At 41.9% G+C, this 26,672-nt stretch overlaps 1 protein-coding gene across 7 annotated transcripts in view; it reads right to left on the minus strand.

Annotated features, from left to right (window-relative positions):
- The window catches only part of LOC120826256 (CUB and sushi domain-containing protein 3-like), a 256,995-nt gene that overhangs the window by 28,292 nt on the left and 202,031 nt on the right, over positions 1 to 26,672 (minus strand). For 4 of the 7 annotated variants that reach the window (XM_078081429.1, XM_078081428.1, XM_078081424.1 and 1 more), the window contains 30 exons: positions 26,360 to 26,460; positions 25,869 to 25,937; positions 25,560 to 25,716; positions 24,547 to 24,738; positions 22,534 to 22,660; positions 22,019 to 22,221; positions 21,730 to 21,921; positions 21,171 to 21,309; positions 20,870 to 21,057; positions 19,931 to 20,049; positions 19,630 to 19,705; positions 19,362 to 19,478; positions 16,233 to 16,346; positions 16,043 to 16,138; positions 15,593 to 15,796; positions 15,286 to 15,410; positions 14,741 to 14,837; positions 13,132 to 13,236; positions 12,901 to 13,019; positions 12,340 to 12,409; positions 11,585 to 11,701; positions 11,108 to 11,317; positions 10,181 to 10,369; positions 9,292 to 9,469; positions 6,722 to 6,867; positions 4,521 to 4,601; positions 3,956 to 4,069; positions 3,657 to 3,845; positions 3,326 to 3,484; positions 1,161 to 1,349 (listed from right to left, as the gene is read on the minus strand). In XM_078081429.1, coding sequence (XP_077937555.1) covers positions 1,161 to 1,349; positions 3,326 to 3,484; positions 3,657 to 3,845; positions 3,956 to 4,069; positions 4,521 to 4,601; positions 6,722 to 6,867; positions 9,292 to 9,469; positions 10,181 to 10,369; positions 11,108 to 11,317; positions 11,585 to 11,701; positions 12,340 to 12,409; positions 12,901 to 13,019; positions 13,132 to 13,236; positions 14,741 to 14,837; positions 15,286 to 15,410; positions 15,593 to 15,796; positions 16,043 to 16,138; positions 16,233 to 16,346; positions 19,362 to 19,478; positions 19,630 to 19,705; positions 19,931 to 20,049; positions 20,870 to 21,057; positions 21,171 to 21,309; positions 21,730 to 21,921; positions 22,019 to 22,221; positions 22,534 to 22,660; positions 24,547 to 24,738; positions 25,560 to 25,716; positions 25,869 to 25,937; positions 26,360 to 26,460 — 4,182 coding nt within the window. The remainder of the gene's footprint in view (positions 1 to 1,160; positions 1,350 to 3,325; positions 3,485 to 3,656; positions 3,846 to 3,955; positions 4,070 to 4,520; positions 4,602 to 6,721; positions 6,868 to 9,291; positions 9,470 to 10,180; positions 10,370 to 11,107; positions 11,318 to 11,584; positions 11,702 to 12,339; positions 12,410 to 12,900; positions 13,020 to 13,131; positions 13,237 to 14,740; positions 14,838 to 15,285; positions 15,411 to 15,592; positions 15,797 to 16,042; positions 16,139 to 16,232; positions 16,347 to 19,361; positions 19,479 to 19,629; positions 19,706 to 19,930; positions 20,050 to 20,869; positions 21,058 to 21,170; positions 21,310 to 21,729; positions 21,922 to 22,018; positions 22,222 to 22,533; positions 22,661 to 24,546; positions 24,739 to 25,559; positions 25,717 to 25,868; positions 25,938 to 26,359; positions 26,461 to 26,672) is intronic. The other 3 variants (XM_078081427.1, XM_078081426.1, XM_078081430.1) reach the window with 1 other exon arrangement.

Genomic DNA, 26,672 nt, shown 5'->3' on the forward strand with positions numbered 1-26,672 from the left:
CTGGCATTGTTTCTTCAATGGAGCCATGAAAATAACAATACACAATCAACAGATGTTTGATGTTCAGTTCCAACCAGCTCCAGCAAAATACATCCTGAAATTGCAGCTTCACAGTCCATGCTGGTTTAAAATAGACGTCATTTCAATACCAGATACAAACTGGGACTTGAAACAGTCATTTGATGTGTTGGAAAAGACAAGCAAGCAACATTAAGTCATTTAGTCCTTGTGGAACATATTCCAGTATGTTCTTATTACACACTTTTAGAGACAGGAAGACAAAGGAAATGTTATGCAACTCATTACACGGAATAATAGGTTTTCTTTTCTTCTATTTTACAAAATGGATATCAATTAAATGTGACATCACGAGCCTCTTTATGTGAACATTGCTTCACACATTTGTCTCACTTAATTCAGCAATATGTATATTCTGGAGCAAGAATAATACATGTTGCTACATTTCTACAATACACTATTTATTTAAGAAATTTACATCCATGTTAGCTACAATATAAGGCAAGTCACTTATTATGTCAAGTTTATGGATTCAGTTTAAATTATTTATACCCAATTATATGCTAGTTAACATGACACAATAAATGGGCTGCAATATTACACAATTCAATCTTTTCACTTATTACTTTGTAATGAGAATATTATTAAAGAGAGGGAGTAGTGCAAGGTAAATGTTTGTGGCTGCAGGAGTCGATACTTTCCAAACTGTCTTAAGCATTTTTCTGCATAAATTATTTTGCCCGCTTAATAACTCAGACAATGAAATCATTTTGTTTTTTAAACAAACATAAGGCTTAGTTCTACACGCTACCAGTGCCAGCTGTGGAGACATTCTACAGCTGGCACGCATAGGCCAATGCACTGTGCCGTTTTTTGTTTTGTTTGTATATATATATATTAAATAGTATGTATATGTATGGTGTCTGTATGGGTATATATTATATATTTTTATTTTCTTAAAATATGAACACGAGTCTGAAATGTTTCACTTGTACATCCGGACCTTATTTTTCAAACTGACATTGCTTTGCACACTTTGCAAATTGAATTGTTTCTTTCCTACTATTCCACATCACATACACACTTTGCTTTAGTTCAGCTTCAGGGAGACGCGCATTCCATGCAAAGACAAACCAACGCACCTTGACACGCAGGGACCGGAGAGTCCCATGCGTGGTAGCCGAGGGCCGTGCGGCGGCAGGTCGCTGTGGCGTTGCCTATGAGACGGTAGCCACGGTCGCAAGCCCAGCGCACCACGCTGTTAACGTGGCCGCCGCTCTGAGAGGAGATGGAGCCATGGAGCGGAGAGTCTGGGGTTGAGCAGTACAGAGCTGGAGAGGGCCAAACGTAACTTTAAGCACTCCTAAATATTCATAATGCTTTAATAAAACACTCGTAACAGATTATTAAGCGTTGCATAGAGACACATTAGACTCATAAGGTCACGCTTTGCAACTTAATACTCAGAATTGTAGGATTATACATCACTCTAAGTAGCCATAGTTAAGTAAAGTAAAATCATTATGAAATATTTTGTGTGTTGTTCTTGCATAGATTTATCGATATTTGATTATTTTACTCACAGTAAGCCACTTAGAGTAACCCATAACAGCATTATAATGTATTATAGAAAGGCTATACTTATCTTGTATTATATATCAACATGGGTATTATGGAAAGTGTTACCACTACCTTTTCACACTACTATACAGTATCCTATAACCTAAAGCCTGAGCTAACAGCACCGTTTCCTATTCGATCTACAGTGACCCATTGTTTCTGCTTAAGATCATTGCTGTGATAGACATAAAACGTATACATGCATGTAGGTTTCCACTAGCAGTTTCTTCTTATTCCTCCGGCGTTTAAGGTACAGTTAGATGGTAGCTTGGACAAGTTGTTTGCTCTTCCTCTTCTCTGGCCTAATTCATTGGTGATGAGCCTGCTCTAAATACCTGCACGGTTACTGTCACCAGTATCCGTACGGTGGGATTCTTAATCCAAGCGAACAGTTGAAGGCGTGATTGTAATCACACGGAATTCCTTTCAAATTCAGCGAATATTTCCTCACGCTCTGCTAGCTGTTCATTCTGTGTGCGCAATTTAAAATTTAAAAATCCATCGCTTATACTAACAACATGGCTCGCATTCCAGCCAATCAGCAGCCAGAAATGGGAGAACCAGTGGATGAATAACGAGGAGCCAGTTGAAGGGGATCGATTAATCTGGAGGGGGGCAATTTGTTTGAGTGATGAGGTCAAATATCAATGTTTGTTCAGAAATGCTGTGGCCACCTTTAAGAGTCATGGAGGGAGTTTTGTTCCGTTTACTCTGTTTTATTTTTGTAGGAAGCACATAATCAGTGCCGGAAAGGGTTGGTTGGAAACGGTCAGTGATTTCTAATTAAAAGCCTTCGGCTGGTATCATTGAACCGGGATGTACTGAAGACAAAGCAGCGAGCTGACAATATCCAATTAGATCCAGTTCAGGCTCCTTCCCCTTGTATAATGAAATACCAGTATATCTTGTTATAATGACTAAGAAGTAGGTTTCTTTATAAAACTAAGGGAGATGATGTGACACAATAATGAGAACACATTCATTATAATGTGAGACAAACAGAGCATGTTGTTGAACCATTGCATTAGCAGGCTTATAACATATGCTTGAAGATCCTTGCAGATGCTCACATCAATCACAACGTCAAAGAAGGTTACGGAGTGTGAGTCCTGGGAGGCTTTTCTGGTACGATTCAGCGTCTAATTCATCATCCACACCAGTGGTGATTCAAAGGTTAAAGAAACAGCATTGTGACTGGACTGTATGAAGTGAAAACAGGTAATACAGTATCCGCCCCTTAAATGTCAAAGAATACCCTTGAATAATGAGCTCAAGCCTCCTCACCCATGGGAAGGTGTTTAATGCCCAACAGCCTAAAGTTATACTTAGCAAGCCCAGGTGAGGGAATAAATGCAAAGATTGCTTTGAATCAGCACCTGCGCTCATGAGGCGTTCCTTGAATGAACAGTTACCCATAATGCACTTTAGTAAACTGCTTTAGGAGACAGACAGAAGTAAGCCGATGATGGAGGAAGTTGCAGGTGAATGGTACCATACACATTTTGTTTAATTCATTTGGATCAACATTCTTAGATCGCCTGTTTAAAATCCAAACCTACTTTTCTTCAAATTCCAAATATGACAATCGTCTCAATTTACACCGTTTTGTGTTTTCTTTCTGTCTGTCTCTTATGTCCATGCATTATGATGATATAAAGTAGTAGTAAAATAAAGTTGGGATACATACTTTGGTACTCACCAACATAGCGGATTTTGAAGCCTTTCTTGTTGGTGCCGTGGTCCGAAGACCAGCGGACCAGGAACTGGTGGCCAGAGGTCGTGAGGTTAAACGGTGCTGGCAGGTCTCCGCTCAGAGTTGCCAGAGTGGGACTGTTGGCTGTTGGACCTTAGAGGAAAAAGAGGAGAAAGAATGAGACCGTTTCAACTAATCTGTGATTTGTCCCATGTTGATCATATCAACACCTTAATGCCTTTAAGAAAAACATTGTGTTTCGCACTTCTTAGAGTATTAACTATACAATGTGAGTGCTTTAGAGAAATGATTGCACATTTTTTACCATCAAAAATCTCCAACACGTCAAACTCTCTCTCAGTGTGGAAACTTTCAAAGGTTATGGTGACGTTGTATCCCTTTTCTACGGTGACGCTCCAGGAACACATTTGCAGGTTGGGGTAGCTTTCAGGCCAACCGGGACTCAGGATGACACCTGATGAGTCGTACCGCACATCCTGTGCAGGGCATTGGACTGTAAAGAGAGAAAAAAGGGGATGTTAATGACGATGATGATTTTTTTCAAATGTTTTAACATAAAGTATTTGCAAAATGAATAAAAAACTCTTAAACGTATTTACACACCTTGGCATGTTGGAGGTGATGCATCCATCTGTAGTCTTTCTCCGAGGCGACATGTTAGAATTTCACTGCCAACCAATGAGAACCCAGGATGGCATCTGTACCTTATGATGTCACCTGAATGTACAAAAATGTCTTGTGTGCTTAGAATGCAAAATTCAAGCAGCAAAGGAACCTTGTTGTTGATCTCTCCTGGAGTAAACCGTCCGTGGACGCTTTTAGATTCATTTATAACACCGTGACAATGATTCCCCCCAAATCATTTTGGTTTGAAAAGCCCCAAAACACATTTTAAAAACGGTGTCCAGAAATCAAAGAAAACAGTTTCAAGTCGGATCAATGGCCGAAAAAAAAGTTCCTATTGAGTTTATCGATATATTGTCTCCAAGAGAAGGACACTTACACCAAAACAATCTGGATTGGTAAATAACATGATAGTAAAAGAACAAATAAGTGTTTTTGATTATGGGTTGAACTGTATCTGTAAATGAGCATCAGATCTTAATAAACTATGCCACAAACGAGTTACAGGTCTCAGGTTTAAAGGGAACGCGAGCAGACAGCTCACCTATCTCCAATTCGCCGTCCTCCACCAGCATGTCAGCATTGGCCACTTCTGGAGGAGGCTGGCAAATCCTTAATTGGTATGCTGGGAGAGGAGACACAGCAGAGGAGGGGAGAGAGGACAATTTGAGGGAAATTGTAGAAGAATGAGAGGAAATGTGGTCCGTAAACATAAGCTCCATTAAGATTGCGAAAAAAAGACTTTCGACCGTTTTGAAGCTGCCAAGAAGTGTCTTTGTTACTGTTGATTTTTACCTGCGCCAACGGCTAAGCTTCCAGTTCCCCTGCCAGTCTGTGCGTGTAATGAAACAACCTGGTGTCTGTTTTATTTCATCTTCATTGTTTCTGTTTAACTTCACTTTTTGAAGAACAAACGGTCAGGCAACGTTGGCACGGCATCAAAAACAGACCGGCTACACCGATGCAGCACTGCCTTCCATCATAAAAAGGAGCTGCCTTCACACTGCTGAGCTGTGGGCTGTAATCAATATTACTGCATGACCATAGATCACTCACTAACAGAGAGGGAGATCGAGAGAGGGGGGAAGGGGGGGGGGGGGGGCGAGGGGGAGCAGATCCAGACAGACACAAACAGGGAGTGGACCAAAGAGAGAGGGGGAGAAAGGGCTGAGGGCTATAAGTCAGGATGAAATTGACTATGAAAATGAGACCTGCCAATAGTATCTGCTGCTCTCATGCATATCAAAGCCTTGTGGTCTCTCTGCGTGTGCATGTCTGAGTTTGTCTTTGTGTGTGTGTGTGTCATCGTACAGATGTGTCAGTGCTTCTGCGCATAGGAGGAGAGGATCACTGCGAGCAGTCATTGATCTCACTAAGCTCCAAGACAGTCATGTCACATTGACTTTCTCGGCCTCCCGTCCATGACAACATTATCACTACCACTGCAAGTTCGTCATCACTTCATGGAGGCCCTGGCAACCCTGACCCGGTCATACATGAATGCACGGAAAATGACCAGGATAAACATCTCCAACAGTGGATTGAAGATTGTTTTGGCATTTCAAACCAGAATTTCTGAAAGTCGCTGAAGGAGGCTGAGGAAGACACATTGAAACTTTGTCCTTTACTTTGACAACCTCCTGCTGCAGAAACTCTGGTAAGATTTGTGCTATTTCTTACTGTATTTCTTAACAAAGGACTCAAGTTATCTCGATACAATCAAACAGGGAGTTTGTCTCGTCCATCTCTTCTCGCTCCCTCCTGTCTTTCTTTCTAATACAAAACAATGCTCAGCACCACTGTCATGCATGTCATCATTTCTCCATCATCCCTGTCACGGTCTGCATCCCCCATTAGAGAAGGAATTAAAAATAAACTTTAATCTATCACATGGTGCTGTTCCTGTGTGAGTGTGACAGCTGACAGTTCACATCTACCAACCAACATTCATTAACAACATGCTATCTGCATGAAAAAGGAAAGCCTGCTCAACAACAACAACAACCTGACATGTTTCCACAGAAGAGCATTGAACATAAACTTTTGAGAAAAAGTGCTGATTTTCTAAAACTTTTGGACGACGAGGACAGATTCATCTGCAAGGATTCTTCCCTGTTATATTTAAGTTCATTATCAGAATGAATTAATACAATTTCCACACTATTATAAGCAGTAGATACTATGCACATTGTAATCAAGGGAAATGACAGCAAAAAGAAAAAACTGGATGCCATACAAAGCTTGGACATGGAGAAAAAAACACAACAAAATGAAAGTAGTAACATTTATTTGTCTCATATTTTTCCCTTGTGGTTATAAGTTAAACTCATTTCAGTATTTTGTTTGACCGTAAAAGCAATTTTCTTAAACCAAGAAAATGGAAGTGGATATGAGCACGACCGAATGATGCATTATTTTCTCTCTCTCTGTATATTATTTCTGTGGCCAATGTGACCAAAACGAAAAGTTCCAGTGAAGGACCAAACTTCACGAGTCACAATGAGTCAGAGGAAGCAGGTGTGAGTGGAACCTAATGATGATGAAGCTACAGAGAGTCGAACACAACAACAAACAGGTCGATGCTCACACTGCAACTGCATTACAGGTTTACCGCTACACCTCAGGACAACAACTAAAAAACGTCAGAGAAAGGTAATGAAAATATAGTATTTCAACTTAACAAACTCAATCAAATGTTTCCATCGCTAAATCTGCAGCTAAATCGATTCTGCTGTGGTGTCTCACCGTGATAGCTTAAGACGAAGAAGCCGGCGCCGGAGAAGTCGGAGTGGAACTTGATGAGGATGATGTTGGAAGTCGAGTAAACAGACTCCAAAGCCGTGTTCCCACTGAACTGGCCAATCTGAGGGGATGATTGGTCAGGTCCATCCCTACAGAGGAAGAAACACACGCAGACATGCAGTGTCACGAGGGGAGTGCTCAATCACTACAGACTCATGAGCAATTGGAAGTGGTCTTGATTTAAAAACACACACAAGAGAAAAGTCAACCTAAATTAAAATTTGAATAAATCATCACCCTCCTCTCTGACAGCAAAATGGCTACTTGTGACAAGGAAATGGTTTCTGGGAGGCCACAAACAAAGAAAGAGGAGACTTTATGTGTGACAACGTACCGGCATCCACGGTGATTGTTGCATGGCTATGGGCTCATCTTCGCTCCCCGAACAATCCAAACAACAATGTCCCAGAAATCATTGAGACATATAACCCCTGCATACTCAGATTCCACATTACTTACCAAAGAGCGGCTCCTTTTTGCCTCTTGATGACAACTCGTTTCAAAACCGTGGCTCCCCTGTTCTTTCTTTGGGATGCTCAAGTTCATAAATATTGATCTAACTGCCAACAGTTAGATAATAATAACAAATGGGAGTCTTGTTGTAGACCTGGCTTTAGTTTACCCATTAATATCAGCCCGGCATTTGTGAAAAGTTACACAATTACCACAGAGGGCAGACAGGATGACATCTGTCAACTCGCAGGCCAGGCTCTGTGCAACATCCTGAGCATATTTCACCTTTAATGGCCAACCCAGCAGCTGTCAGAACACTGTTTTCACTGATTAAAAAGTATCATTGTGAAATGAAATGGACTGATTAGTCTCTGCTGTTAAGTGTTTTTGGATGACGGCAATTATACCTGTCATGTTATGTAAGGAATCATCCGCTGTGCTGATTCCCACTGAGTGCTTCGGTTAGAGAGGTTTCATTCATTACTTTGATCTGATGATTTATTGATGATGCTCACGCATGCTACTACTGATGGGCACATTATGGCAACTCAGAGTAGAGAAAAGTCTTTAGTGTGTGAAGTATCACTAGGTAACAATGGTGACATATATGTCAAACCTTACAATGGAATCCTGCCATAAGCCTCGCTGTATGAGGCCAATTAGCAGACTAACCAACTGTCATGTTGGCCGGCTCCGGACTTTGAAGACTGCTGTGAAAATCACACCTTTGCTACTCGCACTCCTCTCCGCAGGGAGCCGACTTTGTGTCTGTGTGACTCACATTGTGAGGTTTTTTTTTTTTCCGCGTGCGGTTGCTTTCTCTTCCTTTGTTCACTATTTCCAACTGACAGCGGGGTCAGTAACACGCTGTGCGACCAATTCATGGAGTCGTGTGTAGGTGGGCGGCCACCACGTCAGCAGTGTCGGGGTGTGAGATAGGCAGGCTGCATGCGGCAGTAAGGGCCTACATCCCTACTGGAAAAGGACACGCCTCAGCACCCACGGCCTTGTTCACGTCTAAAGTTTTACTGAAGCTAAACTTTACCAGATGTATTGTGCGTGACCTCAGGTCCTGTGATGGGATCGTGTGTTCGGGGTAGAGAATAAGGACGGGAAGAAAAGGATTAAAGCAATTCCTGTTATATTGATATACTGTCCATATGGATACATCCAGGTACGTGTTTGGCATGAGTACATTGTGCTGCACTTTCTAATTATATAAAAGGGATGTATTTTTATAGCAAGTTTAAAGAGCTTCCTGAAGGCTATGGGACCAGCCAAACCTAGAAATCTGGAAGCTTGACAGAGCTTACATCAGGTCAGACTAACAAACGTACAAGACAGACATTTGGCCCTCTTTGTTGCTCTAAAAATAAATGGAAATGTATCAAGAGCAAACTGTGCTGCTGCTGTTGGGTTTTTTTTTTTTCCTGCCTCACCCTGCCTGTATGCCAGGATGTTTCTAAACTGTTGATGCTGCACCACGCCGTCTATTTATAGCAAACGAGCTGTAGCTATAGAGAAGGGCAGCAATGTGGCAACCATGGAAATATATTGCACAGCAACCATGCGTGTTTCTGCTCGCAGCGAGAACTTGCAGATAACCATGTTACAGGGTCCAATCACTTGTTTAAACATTTTGCATTGACAAAATGTCTCTCTACCTAAGAAGAATATGAAGAGACGTATAGAATACTGGTACTGAGGTACTGAGGAAAGGGGAGAGACTTATAGGTATAGATAGATGGATAAAACATGACAAGAGGGAACTATATGAGGAGCTTCATATTCAGGGAAAGATGTCTGTAGTCATAGTTACTCTTACAGGAATTCATGAAATTAGAGGCCAGCTCTGACGAGATGTTAAATAGCACGACATCCTGTGTCAGAGAGATGCTGGGACGCAGAAGCTCCCCACATTGTTGGACAATCTTTATTTAAAAATGTTTTTATCAAGTTGGAAGAGGTGGTAACAACTGATGAGCAGACACACACACTGAGAATGAACATTTCAGTGATTTGCAGTAAAGATGTGGATAAAACAAGACGATAACACTTACCAGACAGTAATGTAGTCATATACGGGCTCAGTGCTCAGTACAGTGAAATTGATGTAAATGCCGTGACCAGGAGGAACTCTGACACTCCACACACAGTCCTGGAAGTTGGGGTATTCCTCCGGGTGACCAGGAGAGTAAATGGTTCCATTTAACGATGTGATGTTGCCACCACAAAGAGCTGTGAGACAGAAGATTTACAGAATTACACTTACAAATTCAAATTAACATTACCATTGTGGAGCTTTAGTAATTATGTGGATGACTGAGAGAGGAAACGTCTTAATCAGTGATGTAATGACCGCTGGACAAAACCTTAATGCCTTCAACTAATTGAACTCTTTTGGTTCTGCAGAGCAGGTATTCCTCGGGAGTGTAGTTGCTCTTCACAGGAGTCATGCTACTCTGCCTGAGAGCTATTGGACAGACTATTCACAGTTTTCTAGATTAAGGGTCCTTAAATGAGTGTAGAATAATATTGTTTAATGATATGCTCCCCAGCATTACGTGCAATATCAAATGATGACACTATTTTAAAAAAAAAGGAAAAATTAATGAAAATGTAATGGTTATTTTTAGATTTCTTTCAGAATGGTTTGGTCAGGTATCAGATATGGCATCGGTTACAGAATAACTGTTTACCAGGCACACGTATATCACTTTTGCTTAGCATCTGGGCACATGAGGGCCCCACTTAAAATAAAACTTTTTTTTTTTTTAAACAACTCTTAAGTGAAATTTGCATCATTCAATAAAGTAAAAACAATGAAGGGACACAACACTGTCTGTATTCCCTTCCCAATACATGCAGGGTAATTTCACATGTAGCTGTAAACATACGGAACACAGCCTTTTTTACATTGTAATAGATTCGTATTATTATCATTATTACCTTCACATCGCGGTAGTGGGTGATTCCAGTTTCTGCTGATTCCATGTAAACATGTGAGGGAAGCCTCTCCGATCAGAGAATATCCGGGCAGACATTCAAACGACACCGTCATCCCTACACTGAAATCCGTGCCAATCACAATGCCGTTTCGAAAGGGCCGAGGGTCTGGGCAGCTCTGGAGCTGGTAGGCTGCAGAGACGACAAGCCAGGTCAGGCAAGACAAATAGCCAAACTTAGAACAACTAAAATCATTCACAGTGAGAGACGATAAATCCGTCCATCCAACACCGAGTATAAAACAAGTCTGTGTCATAGAAAACTAGCTAGAATTCCTCAGGATTCAGATGAAGACTAACTGCAACTTGCAGCCATAATCACAAATAATACTGGCAGGTAACATGGGGGGGAGCTACAACCAAAATCGTATTAAATCGAACAGTTTTAGTTACTTGATTTAAGACGGGGATGTGACTGAAATACATCAGTGGAAAAAAACATCTGTTGCAACAAGAGAATGCTGTGTTCACATTTGTTTTTCTGTTTTAAAACCCAATCCCCTTGTCAAAAGATAAAATATATTATTCATCAGCCACTGTAAATTTGCAGATGGATAAATGGAATCCACCGGAACACATTTGGGCTATTAACAAGATTTGTCGTAATGAATAAATAAAATGCTATTGAAAAGCTTTTTAGTGACAAGAGATTTTATTGTGGTCATCTGGAAAAAGTTCATAATATTGTCAGTTGTCGCTCCCGAGACATGAAGTAAGAAAAGTAATCCTAAACAACAGGTTTACACCTTTCAGTCGCTGTGTTTTGCGACGCAAAAGCACAGACAGACGTCCGCTTTTCGCTTTCTTCACTTGTCAAATGATCAGTGCACACATCGTGTCGGAGAGCGGCTTGTAGAGACGCAGCATTTACCTTGATAAGTGGTGTGGAACCCCGGCTTGTTTTGTGAGTAGTCACTGTGGAAGAAGAAGCTGGTCTGGTGGGTGGTGCTGAAAAGAGGCTTCGGGATGACCGGACCGCTGAACCGGTCAATGACCGAGCCCATCTCCAGCGTTCCACTGCGGATCTCCAAGTAATCGTGAATTGCCTCAGTGGAGAAGTTCAGGAACTGGAGGTGGATACCTGAGAAAAGTTTCGATATTTTAAGCAATTATCCAAAAGTTGACGGACAGAGAGGCCGGCAATAAAAGCATTTGTAGATGCTTCACCTGCAAACAGCCATTAAATAAGTGGGTAACACTGATTGAGTGCATGTGTGGGTGAGTAATTAAATGAATCAATCAACACTATTCATGGATGCATGAAGAGGGGCACATAAGACAGACAGAGAAAACCGATAGAACGCACTCACACAAACCGTTTCTTACTCAAGTTCAAAGTGTTTCTTACCAAAGCCAACTGGTAAATTGACCGTCCATGTGCAGTCCAATCCACTGGGGTAGTTGCCAGGGAAACCAGGACTTAGAATCACTCCACTCACATCTGTCATAGACCCCCCACACTGGGCTGGTGACACACAAAAAGACACACACAACGCAGACCGGGGGAACAAAAAGGGAAACAGTGTTTCAGTGTTAAAAGGAACACATGTAAGAGTGCATTAGACAGAGCAGGTTTTAAGTTGCTGCCGTTGAATGAACAAGTGAGTATCTTCAACCTGACGATTTGCATCTTTCTGAATAACACATCGGTTTCCTGAATCTTAAATAAATTCCCTTCTTGACTAAATTACCATTGTGCAAATAGATGTTTGTCCAGGGTATGTTTCCTCTGGTTTGCCTCAGTGGATGCTAATGCTTTGGCACACACTCTGCATGCTTATGACACACTCTGACTTTGCTATGCATCCGTTTAAAAGCTTAATCATGTTGTGCACAGAATGCTGAAAAAATAAGCTTATCACAAAAAGATCAAACAGCTTATTTTCCAGAGAGGCAGGGTTGTAAATGGAGACTCATTGGATCATACCTGCAGCACTGAACTCTAGCAAATATCTCAGTACACCCAGGCTGTGTGTGTGTGTGTGTGTGTGTGTGTGTGTGTGTGTGTGTGTGTGTGTGTGTGTGTGTGTGTGTGTGTGTGTGCGTGCGTGCGTGCGTGCGTGCGTGCGTGCGTGCGTTGTCGTTTTTTTGGAGGGCACCTACCAAGACACAGTGGCACAGGGTAGTTCCATCTTCTAACCGGTCCAGGCATGCAGGTGATATGAGCATTTCCCTAGAGATGTGAAAGCAAAAAAGACATCAACAGCTGTGACTCTTCCATAGATAATAAATAATTGGGTTAGTGTTTGGTAGTGTTTTACCAACTCTCCAATGATCTGGATTAATTAATAATCAATTATTAAGGGTGAGCAAGGGAAACCTCCATCAGAGCCGTATGAAGTAAAACGGGCAGACCACACAGGAGGCATACATTATTCAAGAGTTGTGCAAACCACAACAGAGTCGAATGTTGAGTAAGAGGGAAACCCACCCGAGAGCCGGCTTTCTTTCTGATTCATAGTTTAAGTAGTTCTTGGTTTGTGCACCCAGGGGATAAAAAGAGTGAGTGGTGGCCCTTCAGAACAGCCGAGCAGGCTTTGAAGATTCCACCTACACATCTGGCTTTTGTTTTGCATTAAACAACTTCAACATCTAGTGTGTGTGTGTTCTAAAAATGGTTCTCCTTCAATTCAAACAATCAAGACAAACAGGTTGTATTTTTACCTGAAGAGAGTATCCTTGTTCACATGAAAACTGTACTACGTCTCCCACCATGAATCTGTCTCCTTGTCTTATTCCATAGTTGGGTGTCTGCGGCTCGGGACATGACTCCAGACCAATGGCTGATAAGAAACATCGGGATAGAGTTTTCATTCAGCAGTATTTCCATCTATATGTGCATACTGTGCGTATAACACCACAGATAAAGCTGTATACAAAACAGAAATATGTTACCTGTATATTCCAGGTGAAAACCAGCAGCTGAGACACTAATATCAGAGCTGAAGCTGAGATAGAGGTTGTTAGAAGTGCTATTCAGGAGAGGGGGGATGGTCGTGCCTAAAAGCCAGGAAAGAGATAGAGAGCAACAGAGGACAATGGTTACATTTTTATTATTTTCCAACTGGGTCTTGAAAGCAAAAAATCTTGGTTATCTGACAGCGAAGGAAACAACAAAACACACATTTTGGTGAAGTGTTCTCAAAGGAGGGAGAAGGGAATTACTTTTATATGAGACATCTGTTTTATTTGAAAGCACTTTTCAAATGTTGGCTTGACCTACTTAGCGTAGAAAGATTAAGTACAAAGTCAAAAACAGTGGTAATGTTCTCCTGAAGCGAAGCTGGCACTGTGCAACAGTGTGATCCCATCAGATGATGCACTTTAATGTAAAGGAATATGGGCCTTTAATCTCTTTATCTGTGAAAATACTATGGCCTCGCTTGAAAAAGCAGCACTGGTGGGTCACTTCTGATAACAACTACGTGTGGAGGTTCAACATTTTCTGCGAGGCCAGTGAGCTTCCTTTGACTTGCATGTTGCGCTTTGCTCAGTTGCAGCGAACTTATCAAAGTTAAAAGAGAAATTCCTCTGAATGAGCAGTGAATTAGGCCGAGGGATGTTATTGGATGCCTGTTGGGAGGGAAATTAATTAGTGGTTTCTTTCAACAGTCTGTGGCCCCCCTGCTGGCCGTGTTCATTTCTCTATGAGAAAATCATAGTCATTATCATAATGGAAAATAAAAAATGGTTGAATCAATAATAAATGACAAATAATTAACTGCGTGGATAAATGACATTTATTTTGGGGATATGTGACAAGATTAATTAGCAGTTGTTTCACCCTGCATGTATTTACTGTTATGACTTGATCGTGACTGTGTGGAAATACAGCCCTTTCATTTCACTGCCAACAATATAATCTCTTATCCAGTTTGCAGTACAGATGTAAAGCATTTCCATAGATTATTGAACATAAGCAGATAATCACACTTGGCTTCCATAAAAGCAGCATTAGTGTCCCCAGAGTGGAGGGTGTCTTGAGATGCGAGGCGGAATGAATCCGGAGGAACTGAACACATGATTTGCTTGAGGAGAATCTCCAGCAGCACCGGGAATTACATTTTATATTTCAAACAGACACATTGTATTTTTACTTCTTTCTGGAGGAAAATATAAGACAAATTGTAGTTTTCCTCTGCATGTAGCAGTAAAATATACAACACACATGCATAAATGTATAACTCTTATAAAGTTGTTTCATATAATCAGTAAATATCCCCCCAAAAGTATTGTGAGTTTTACTCCTCTCATTACAGCTGAAGTTGTACCTAATGGCAGTCCAGTATATTTTGGGAGCATTAAGAAAGGTGAATGATGGCGTGGTTTTTACATTTCATTCTCTATTTTTGAACATCGGTGTCAGAAAACTAATTAATAATGCAACAAAATATTCCTATTGGTCTAGCAAGGAATTACAGATAAATACGCAGGTACCATTGGATGTTTTCTTTTACTCCTGCTGGGAGATAATATAATAAAAGTGTTTTTTGAAAATATTTACCAGAATAGCTGCCCAGTCTTGGTGCGTGGTTGTCAGCACCGTCGTAAAAATCCAAAGAGTCCCAGTTATGCTCAGTGGCAAAACTCACAACTTGTATCTGGAGAGACAGGTATAGAGGTAGTGAAAAACATCATTTCTAATAAACAAAAGCATCTTAAAATTCAACTGCATCTGATACAATGGTCAATTTTCTTCCATGAACAATTAAAAAAAAGGGCGTAAAACACATGATGCTGGTCAATCTGTCGAGCAACATTAAGGCGGATGCTTCACTTGTAACGCTGTGAGGTGTCTATTCTCTCTCAGAAGCATCTTTGCCTTTGTACTTGTCCGTGAGAGCAGAGTTTAGCTGCTGAGACACGCATTCAGGCATTATCTATCACGATTAGATCCTATCTGGGTAGCTCCGGATGCTCCCTCGCTCACAAACTATCCATCCATTCATCCCTCTAACAATATCTTATCTTACTTAACGTCCTGCCTGCTCAGCTTTTAAGCCAATGATACGCAGGTCAGCCAGAAAGCGGCCGGATTGCAGGTGCTACCTGTATTCCAGCCCCCTCTGGAACGGAGACCTTCCACACACAGTTCTGGTTGTTGTCGTAGGGCTCCGGATATCCAGGCGATAGGATGGTCCCACGTCGAGAGGACAACACACCCCCGCAGGGGACTGGGAGCGAAGGAAAAAAAAGAGAGGCAGAGTTTAAAACTTGGAAGAAAAGAGCCTCTGTCGAGCCATCTCTCCCTTTGCAGAGGAGGAGCCAAAGGCCCGGGTAACATCAAAACCATGTCTGCGTTTGAGCTGTCCGATGTTACTGTTTCTTCTGACCATTCATTTGGCTTGCTATTTACCCATGCATGTCGGCAGGGTGTCATTCCATTGGGCCAGGTTGTCAGGTATACTCTCACAGCGTATGGCATTAGAGCCATGCAGAACGTAGCCAGGGTTGCACTCGAACTGCACCAGCGAGCCAACCGCAAAATCATTCCCGAGGCGCTTCCCAAAGCGAGGCTCGGGGACTGAGCTGCACTGGGTGGAGCTGGTCCTCGGCACGGCTGCAGAAACAGCAAATCATTCAAATAAAGGATAATGCATTGATAGTAACGCCAAATGTAGTGTTATTGCTTCCTATTTTGGCAATGACGTCCCCGGAAAATGAATGTGTAACATCAATGTGCCTTTTCTAGTTAAATAAAAACTATGATGAAAGCGTAATTAACAAAAAAGAAATAAAAAACTATAAATAAATCTAACTGTGGCATGGTATGTAGAAATCACAGAAAACCTTGCGATTGGCTCACCTTGATAGACGAAGTGAAATCCTTTAGCAGTTTCTGGTCCGACCGTGGTGAACTTTATTGTGATCTGGTTTACCGTACTCAGAGGTAGAGACTCACCTGGGGAGACAGAAAAAAAGTAACTGGTTAAGAGCTCAGATTGTCCATCCGTCCGTCCGTCCATACATCTAAACATCTCGCCGTGGATCATTACCAGAGTGGGACCCTGAGAGAGAAGACAGTAGCGTGTTTTGTTGAGTTGGTCCATCGTAGATTTCCACCACATCATTTAGAGATGTCTGGAACATCACAAACTGACCAAAGAGGACTGGAGACAAAATGGGACAAAAATAAAACAGATAAAGGCAAATGATTATTCTATGATAAAAATGAACCTGTATAACCTGATCTAAGTCATATTAAGCTGCAGTGTCTACCTCTATTTGAAGCATACTGGCAGAAAATTACATTTCAGGACACTCAATAGTCGAAGCACAACCTCATCATTATCATGCACCTTTCTGTCTTTTCAACAGTATTACAAACAGGTGGAGCAAAATAAAGGCTTATGTGGTAGCCTGTCAAACTCATGTCCCAAAACCCATGATTAACTCTCTCAGTATAACAGAAGGTAAAAAGACTGCTGCAGTGCATTGAACCAAGACGAAAGCGTGGATTCTACTGTGCAGCGGCGATGGCAGCTTGCAGCCGAAGCCTGATTCCATATCTAGTACAACTGTCTAATTACTATTAGTTTCCTTAAAACGTAAGACCCTTTGCATATTAACCATGCATCTGGTGTTGCCATGAAAGAAACAAAAGGCAGACAGCGTTTTTCATGAAATGAGGTAAACGATTTACTATGAAAAGACTCATTGTCTAACTGAGCAGAGAATGAGGTTGCTTTCCCTCGTTGTGCGTTGTGTGTGTGTCGAGGGGTCTGAGGTGCATTTCAGTGCATGTGACTCTCCGCCCTGTCGTCTTTGCCGCTGCTGTGCACCGTGCTCATACAGCGGCTGCCGCTGATAAACAGTATGTAAGAGGTACCGACTGCTTTCAGAGACGTTTCAGCTTCAATTAAGCCAGCTCACTGATTCCAAACACACAGGGAAATACACACCCTACCTGCCCACAACCACACAGACACACACATTCATACGTATTACCTCTGCATCTCTTTGCCAGCTGACGTGTAAAAGGATTAAATCTGAACAATGTCAAGGATATTTGGCTATACGAAGGTCAACGGGCACTTTTTACAAGGCTTTTCTCTCTGTGGAGCTCTTTCAAAGCATGCACCACATTTTGCGCAAACACCATTCTGACTCAGAACAGATACACTGTATCTTTACATATAAAACCCCATTCTCTGTAAAAAATAATGAAGCAAGGCAGTTGGTTTTTAATTGCCATTGGCCAAGGTTCCCTAGAGTGGTGAATAGCAATCGGAAAATAAGAGAAACTGTCAACGAAGGGAAAGAAGAATCCATCCTCTTGTTTCGAAGCCATACGTGCCCATGAGTAAGGGGATTGTGTTGAGTGGTCGTAAAAAAATAATAAAATAGTGCCTGTCAGCAGAAATACCTAAAAGCACCCACTGATTATAGATTTTCAAGGAAACTAGAGTGATTAACGTTTCCATCTCGCCCCACTGTAATATTGACAGGCTGCGAGGCCCAGATTCTGGGCTGGAAGACACAAAAATCCACATTCACGCAAAGAAACCATTAACATAGACTCTCATAGTGAGATAATACATACACACCAAAGACACACACACGTGCATAGAGAAATGATCTCATCAGTGCCGTCCCACACAGTGTTAACCACAGGGCTCATCGATAGTGAAATCCCTCTGCTGCAGTGCAGTAACACACAGACACACACACACACACACACACCGGTAGATCCGTGCAGTCCCCCGGGGTGTAATGCGTTCCAGAAAAATGTAAGGCAATCCACAAGACTGATTGAAATGTTGCACTGATCATTTGAAAGGCCTCAAACGTCAGCTCTAGACATCATCGATCCCCGGGCAGCTGCTGATGAGCTGCCTGAGTGTGTGTCCTCGGCCATGTCCTCATCCAACAGGCGGCAACGGAAAGGGTTCCCCCAACCTGGTGTCAAGGCTAAAGGAGCCATTCGTACAAAAGGTGAAACATCAGAAAGCGCTCCGCCCAGTGGCTGGTTTACAATGTTTCTGATCATCGCACTGGCACAACTGCAACCTTGAGCCGGTGACCCTCAACTCCTTTGGAGTCCTTTCCAGTCCAAAAGCTGCAAATCTAATGGGAGAGCAACCAACATCAGCCTCGGGGAACATCAGCCTCGGGGAACATCAGCCTCGGGGAACGCTGCTTGGACATCATATCCACGCGATGAGGGCGTTATTCTTATACTCATTCAACCAATAATTCAGATGCCAATAAGTCAATGGAAAAAATGAGACACAACTTTGCGCCTCTTGAGAATGAAATCATTCGGTACTTTGACAACCCAATTCCCAATTTAATGTCCGTTCTCTGGCTTAATTCAGAGTTTTCAACGGTATTTGCTGAAGAAGACTGTGTCCATCTATTTCCATGTACTCCAAAGCGCTATGTAATCAGCACTGCTACTGAGCTTGCCATCAACCAATCAATCTCCATGACACAATAATACAAATTATAAATTGCTTGTGACAACTTGATGTAGTGAAAAGCTCCAGAAAAAGCTAGAAAAGTTATTGGCATTGAGTGTTTCAACAGATGATGATTTTAACAAGAAACTTCCTGACAGCATCCCGTCCAGCCTTAATTTCCTCTAATGCCCTCATATTCTCAACACCGCCTTACTTAATATGAAGAATTCTTTAAGATATTCAGATCTTTATAATGCCCCATTCATGTCTGGCTTAAGGATCAAATGCAGCGAGATTAAAAAAAGCCCAATCTGTAAATGTCACTTTAATAAAGAAATCCTGACCTGCAATCAAATGAATGGCCAGCAAGCATCCTTTGATCATGTGTAAAAGCTTTTCAGTGGTTTAAAAACCAAAGGTTCTTCATTAAAAGTCAAAAAATGTTAATGCAACTGAGTGAAAGAACAATAGGAGAATACGTGTCAACAAAAATGGTGATCACAGGATTTGTTCTTCACTGTTGTCTTTCAATTTACCTTCAATTTTTAATATTACATTAATAGTACCATCTTTTCTAATGTAGTTTTCACTCGAGTGGCCCAATAGATTGATACCGGTACTGAATGTAATTGTGTAAAATATCCTTAGAGGATGTTCACTAACACAAGATCCTGTTGAATGTAAAAATGCATCAAATTTTATGCTTGTTGAGGATAAACTCACCAAACTCCCTTGGTACAGATATAGAGTAGACGCAGTTCTGTCCTGACGTATAGTTTCTGGGAAAGTTTGGGGACAGAACAGTCCCTTCAGTTCCTGTGGAACGGCTTCCGCAGGGAGCTGGAGACAGAAAGACACATATGCAGTCCATATAGTACACAGCGTCATAGTCTCGCTACTTACACCAACACTGTCTACAATGAAATAGAACTACAGGTAAGAATTAAGATGCGCTTTGCTTTAGGCCAGCCTGTGTTTTAGTGTGTGTTACCTTGACAGCTGGGCAACGCCCTGTTCCATCCAGGCCTGCCGTCATCTCCCATGCTGCAGGTCAAGGTAGAATAGCCCTGGAGAAAAAACAACCCACCAACATGATAACTTTAACAAACTAAGCAACCAACAAACCAATCAAGCACTTGTCCCACAGATGAATCAACCAATCATCCAAAAAATAGAAAACAATCAAACAATCAAAAAACATACTGACCCATCAATCCGACGGACCAAGCAAATAAACATTCAACCAAGCAACGAACCATCCATTTGTCCAGGCGTCCACTTTTTCTCTGTACCTGCAAAACGTATCCAGCCTCACAATAGAAGGTGACAGTGGAGCCGAGCTTATAATCGGATCCCAGCCTGGTCCCGTTCAAAACAACACCTGGGTCAAAACATGACTCCCTCAGCTTGGCTGGAACAGAGACAAGGAAAACGGGTGAGTAAGTGGGACGGAGGATGAGGCAAAGGGAATGTGACAGGCACGCATAAATATTAAGTCAAATTAATAATAACTATGTCTCTTGCAATAATCAAATGAGAAAGGCACCACGATGGCCTTTAAAACAGTCGGTTTCACTTAGCTTCCTATGCCAGAGATGTAGCAAGTACGATAACCTCATCCCCCGACTTTTGAATGCAACATAAACCTAATGAATTATGGCTTTGCCCCTCCGCTGCCTTAAAGATTAGTGGCCATATTTGCAACCAATTGCAAGAAAATTTCAGAATGTGCCTCCTGTGTGCTCAACGTCTCGTAGCTTCCTTCTGGAAAAATATTAAGGGGACCTCACTTTTGACCAGAGCTCATAAAGATGTTTTCTGAAGTACGAGGAGGGAGTTAAGAGTGGCTGGCTGAGAAAAGACAGTAACCGTTTACCTGATTACATATGTACTCATTTATCCATTTTAAAATTGTATTTACTTTGCTTTGGATGTGATGTAGTAATGTGCATTAACTGATATCACGTCAACATAAAAATATGCACAAGTGTCTGGTTACATTTAGTCCATAAGACATAAGCTGTTAGACACTGGGCCAATGCTGGTAATTGCGAATATATTTTATACGAGTTTCCTTATGATACTCATAGGAAATGTGTCACCGCTGTTAAAAATTCCCCTGAATCTCCCAGCAAACAGAAAATCTGTGGCTTGTGCACTTTCTCTTTAAAGCAATCCCAGCTCTAAACACAGTATATAAGAAGGGTGGGATGAATGGGAGGTTATATTACCTTTATATTCCAGGTGAAAGCCAGTGTAAGAAACAGACCCATCACTGCGGAATGCTAAATGCATGGTGTTTGAACTGCTCTCTATCCGCTCCGGGAGTTTGCTGTCCTGGAAGCTGCCAATCAGGGGACTGTTGCTATCCGGACCGTCATAGATATACAGGAAGTCATAGTTTGGCTCAATGTTGAAACTAGAAATGGATTAAGAAAGAGACACAGATGTGGAGATCAAGGGAAGGCAGATACATGTTTTACTGAAAGAATTGTCAGTGGACTGCGATTGGTACGTATTAAAGAAGGTTACCCAATGAAAGCGAGTGACAGGACGTAGTCAGAATTGACAGCTATGAGCCAATCACAGTCCTTGGAGTGCGGGTAGGGATGTGGGTAGTTGGGAGACAGAATAAACCCACTGGATTCAGTCAAGTTTCCTCCACAAGGCGCTACGACGAGAACATAAGCAAAGGTACACATTTATTTGGAAAAAGTCTTAAAATAACAAACGTAATAATGAAGTTAGTGCTCCTATAGAATAGATTAATAACAAAATGGAGACCGAGACAAGAGAGAAAAAAGTAAAACAATGTCTTGAAATACTATTATTTCTTTTTGTATTTTCCAACACTCAACCATGCATCGTTTGCCTTGTTTATGGTAAATTGCACGTATGTCATTTCTTAGCAGCGGTAAAGCGGGAGAAGTTGGAAGGATAATCGAATAATGAAAGATCACTGATCATTATCTTTGTCATCTTCATTATCGCGTCCTTGAGCAAGGTACTGCAGCCCTAAACCACTGCAGTTGTGTATGCAGGACATCCATTGTGTGTCCCTCTACACATGCATGAAAGCTGGACTCTTCACCTATGCAGACAGGCGGGCTGGGCTGCCAGTAGTATCTGTTATCCACTTGTATACAGGTGATTTTGTCGTCCCCCTGGAGCTCGTATCCTGGGTCGCACTGAAAGGACACGGAATCCCCCGGCTCACGTCCGTCTCCACTACGACTGCCGTTCATTGGCACGCCGGGGTCTCTGCAGGCCGTAGCTACCGAGCCTGGACAGAGAGAGGAGAGACGGAGCGGGGACAGAAATGGCACCGTGAGAAAGAGGAGCGAATGGAGGACGAAGGGGAAGCACATTACGGTACTTACTTGAGAACTGAATAGCGAATCCCGACTTGCTGATGTAAAAATCGGTCTCAAACTGAACAGTGACCGTGTTTAGTGTGGAGTGGATTCTCTCGGGCAGCAGAGACCCGCTGAGCTCCGACAGAGACATTTCATTCTCAGGAGGTCCGTCCCAAATCTTCAGCATGTCGTGGCTGGCTTCAGTGTCGAAGGCCAACAACTGAAGACTGCAATTGCCAGGAAACACAATGAATTACTGTTTATAATAAGAACCGTATCTCTTTGTGACATTAAAGAGAGCTACCAAACCATTACAACCTGACAACCTTCCTCCTGGTGTGAGACGCAACGCTTACTGAGAGAAACTATTCTAAACACCTTTTCTTGTTTATGGTCTGATGTAACGTATGACAAGCTTTTCCTCTGAATTCATTTTAAAACATTCCACATTTTTAGAAAACTGCCAAGGAGGGCACTAAAGGTTTTGACAGTGTTATTTAAAGGTTCCTAACGGAAAGGTTTTGGCTCCTCCAAATTACCTCACAATGTTTCCTGAATCCACCTCGATGGTCCAGGTGCAGCGCAGATTGTTGTCGTAAGGAAAAGGGTACCCGGGGGAAAGGATCCTCCCTGAAGATTCGCCTTTAAAACGGCCACCGCACTCCGCTACAGGAACCACACACACACACACACACACACACACACACACACACAGGTAAGAGACGCCAAAGACTGTTAGTATGTAACGATCTATAGAAATGTCACCGTATTGTTTCTGTCTCATTAGCACAGCTTTCACAATGTTACAAGTTTCCTTTCAGCAAAACCAGTGAGGATTGTGTGTGTGTGCCTTCAAGTGCATCAACCAGCCATCGGTCTGTGGCAACTGTTTATCAAGGCCTTCCGATCCACTAGGTGCACCTCAGTAGCCACTGAGCGGTGATTAAACCATCACCACGGAGACAAATTACAAATTAAAAGAAGAAGCCAACTCCTTATCTGTGTCCTTCTGTTTTTCACACTCTTTCTCACGCACAGAGAGAGGATGAGGGAAAGTGCTGATCCTGCATTCATCCCTAAAGAAACCAGCACACATTATATAACAGAAAACAATTCCCCTTTCTCTTTTCGCTCTCCATTATATATTTCCACAATCTTCATCCACCCTCTGCTTCCGCTCCCTCCCCATGATCCTCCTCCCTCAGGCTTCCCTCCCTCAGTCACTGGAATATATTATCTCCAGTATTAGGAGTTGGGACAGAAAATAACGGAAGAGAATGGGAGAAATGGAGATAAAAAGGAGGGAACCAAGGGCAGAAAAGAAGGAAAAACTACATACAATCATAAGAAGCAATTTAATATTAAGACTGGAGGTTAGCTGGGGTCACGGCGTGTCACTGCTAAAATATAAAGTCAGAGAATATCAGCTGGTGGTTTTATGAGTCTTTCATTATTGATAGTGAGAAGGAGGGAGACGTATTAGGCTGAATCCATAATAAGAAAGTTCACAGTCCGCATGAAGAAAGACGGGCTCTTAACACTGGGAATGCGGGTATGCTTATGCTCACATCTGGGGCACAGTCGCTGCTTTTATGTTGTGCTTCAATCTGGGCCGGCTTGGCATTCGTTTGGGCTTGATTAGACAATGTAACCATTCAGCCAATTACCGGGTGGGAGAAGCCTCAATAAAGAACTTTAGGCATTCAAACTTTATTTAAGCAAAAGAAAAAAAGTAAGCAACCAGAAACCAAAATAAAATATTCAAATGGATATAAGAGTAATACAAAATGGTAAAAAAAACTACTAAGGAATATATATAAAGCAATTACCATGTAACAAATCAGCTAAGAAAAGACCAGCGGGAAGGGAAAAACGAGGTAATTGAAAATTAGAATTGCGCTAAAGATGCATTTTAACTCCTCATTAGATTCTTATGCTCTACAGGGTATTTGGGTCCCAGTGGATTTCAGGGTAAATGCAAAATGGCAGGTCATGTGACACAGTGCTCTATAGCGAAAACCATTTCAATTGAAATGTGTTTATGAAACAATGTTAACAAACAAGAAATAATGACCTCAATAAGGGATGAGATGGAAACACGAAGACACGGAGAGGTTGGATCTGTGTGTGTCTGTACATGTGTGTGGGCAGACGGTAAATCCCCCACTGCAAGGAAGGAGATGGATCAAATGGTCAAAGGAATAGCAAAAAAAAAAAAATTGGCTACCACCGGCACTCTAAATATTATAGAACGAAGGTCCTGTGAGCAGAGACTTTGCATAAAGCAGCAAGTGAACTGTTTGGTAGCCTGCAAGAGTTGGTTAGATAATTCAGCTTCATGCAATTAAGATTATGTTGGAAAATACACTGAAAAGAAAAGAGAAAAACATTGAGTGATAATTGTCCCAAAACTCCCATGTTTTTTTGCTCACATCCGACAAAATGTATGTTTTAATTGCTTGGTATGGATCATGAATCGTCATTATAATGAATGCGTTTCTAGGTTTGTCTTTTCAACGTTGTTAAAAGGCTACAAAGAGCCAGAGGCTTACCGATACAAGAAGGCAGAGGGTTATCCCAGGCTCTCCTTTCGCCTGTCATGCACTTCAAGGTGGAAGCCCCATGCAGAGTGTATCCGGGCTCACATCTGTACGTGATGCTGCTCCCGGAGAAGTGACCTTGGTCGTTGACCTTGAAGCCAAACTGAGGCACGCCTGGGTCCTCACAATGAGACAACTCAAAACCTAGAAAGAGAAAAAAAAATCCTTATTGTGTATACACCTAAAAAGTCAAATGGAATATGAGGAACAACTGAGAGCCCAAAAAGAACATAAATAAATAATATCCCTTAACATGTGGCAAATTCTAGTATTCTGTTCATGAGCTCAAGATATCATAGACCCTGTTAAGCCCGCATCCAGATTTAATAAATAAATAAAAAGAGGAATAGATCCACAAGACGGAACAATATTGGAAATTCGCAAATTGTGTTGTTTTTCTCAATCTGCCTAAGCTCCGTTTCAATGCTAATATTTAGAATATTCATTCTTATTTATGTGCACAATTTTGGTGAGCGGGATATGAAGATGTGGTAGAAGAGACATATTTACAGCTTATCCTTATAAGACACTAACCAGGATTCGATGTGCAGTATTACCTGGAAAACGAGGTGCGCCCGGTTATCTCCTGTAAGGCTGCAGTGTGTGCATGGCCAAATCCCTTAAAAATGGCCATTTACGAAGCGATTCTTTTCCCGTTTTGCAATTTCAAAACATCTGTCATCGTCCGGATGTATAATTTGAAAGTTGCCCATCTGATATATATGTTGTAGATGTCTAAGAAAATAAACTCTCATGCATTATTCATTGTATCCAACCTCTGAGTTATATTGATTTCCAGCCGTCATAACTGTAAACATCGTGAGGCTTTCAGCAGGATTTCATAGCTGCAAACAAAACATGCTGCTGCAGCGTTCTTTAGGCAAAGCGCTCCTGTTTGCGTTGAACACAAACTTATCTGCATAAGAAATTTTTGACTTTTATGCCAATTAGCTGTGAGCACTTACTGGAGTAGACCAGCTTGAATCCCTCCCCTGTACTTTCTGCATCACTGTAGAATTCCAGCCACAGATGATTTGAGGTGGAGATCAGCGTCAGGCCCAACATAGACGATCCGGTGAATGCCCCGAGAACGTGGGCCGTGCTGTCTTTACCATCATAAATCTGTAACAACGACAGCACAACGTAGTTGAGATGTAAATAGGATATAATAACCAGCCCAAGATGGTCCTGTTGGTGCCATGAGCGTTGGCATCGTCGCTGCTGGCATGAAGACTAACAAAGGAATATCCAAACGTGTGTGCTTGTGTGTTCACCTTCAGTATATCTCCTTGGGCAAGATGAAAGGTTCTAGCAGAGATGTTGATGCCTTTTCCAGCTTGCACCTAGAGTAAACATGCAATCCAAATTAGATGTATTGACCGAATAGAAAAGTGCACTCAGTGGAGGTCTTCTTCAGGTTTGACCCCTCCAAAGAAAATTGGAGTTGAAAGTCGATGAATTGTCCCTCTTCAGCTCACTCACAGTCACGATGGCAACACAAACAAGTGATTAACCCTAAATTACTAACGCACAACCATGAGGATTCATTATGCATTGAGCGATCAACAAGCTCAGCAAATACGAGGCTGATTAGCCATCGAGAGACACACAGACACACACACACACCCATGCACACAAACAACCATAAGCATGACCTCTCGACCGAGGTAAGAACGTAGACAACAAGGAGGTAAATACCAACCTCCAATGATTTTAATAGTGATCTAGTACCAAAGGCTCCTGCTAAGATGAACAGATTAGTTACCTGGATGCTGTAGATGCACTCGTGGTTGTTGTCATAGTTCATCGGATAATTTGGAGAGAGAAGGATCCCTTCGTTGTTCATAACTGAAGAACCGCACTCCGCTGATGGCAAAAGAAGAGCATTAGAAAAATGTAAGTAGAGATCTCTGTGTCGCTGATGCCATTACTAATGATGTATATCATTAACGTGTGTTATGCCACAAAAAAATGGCCCACATTTAAATCTCACTTTTGCAAACATTATTTTCTTTATTAAAAACATTTTGGTCCTACAATTCAAGGTTTCAGTCCAAAGTGTCAACACTTACAGAGAA

Source organism: Gasterosteus aculeatus, chromosome 10, assembly GCF_964276395.1.
Source record: "Gasterosteus aculeatus chromosome 10, fGasAcu3.hap1.1, whole genome shotgun sequence".
Taxonomy (NCBI): Eukaryota; Metazoa; Chordata; class Actinopteri; order Perciformes; family Gasterosteidae; genus Gasterosteus; species Gasterosteus aculeatus.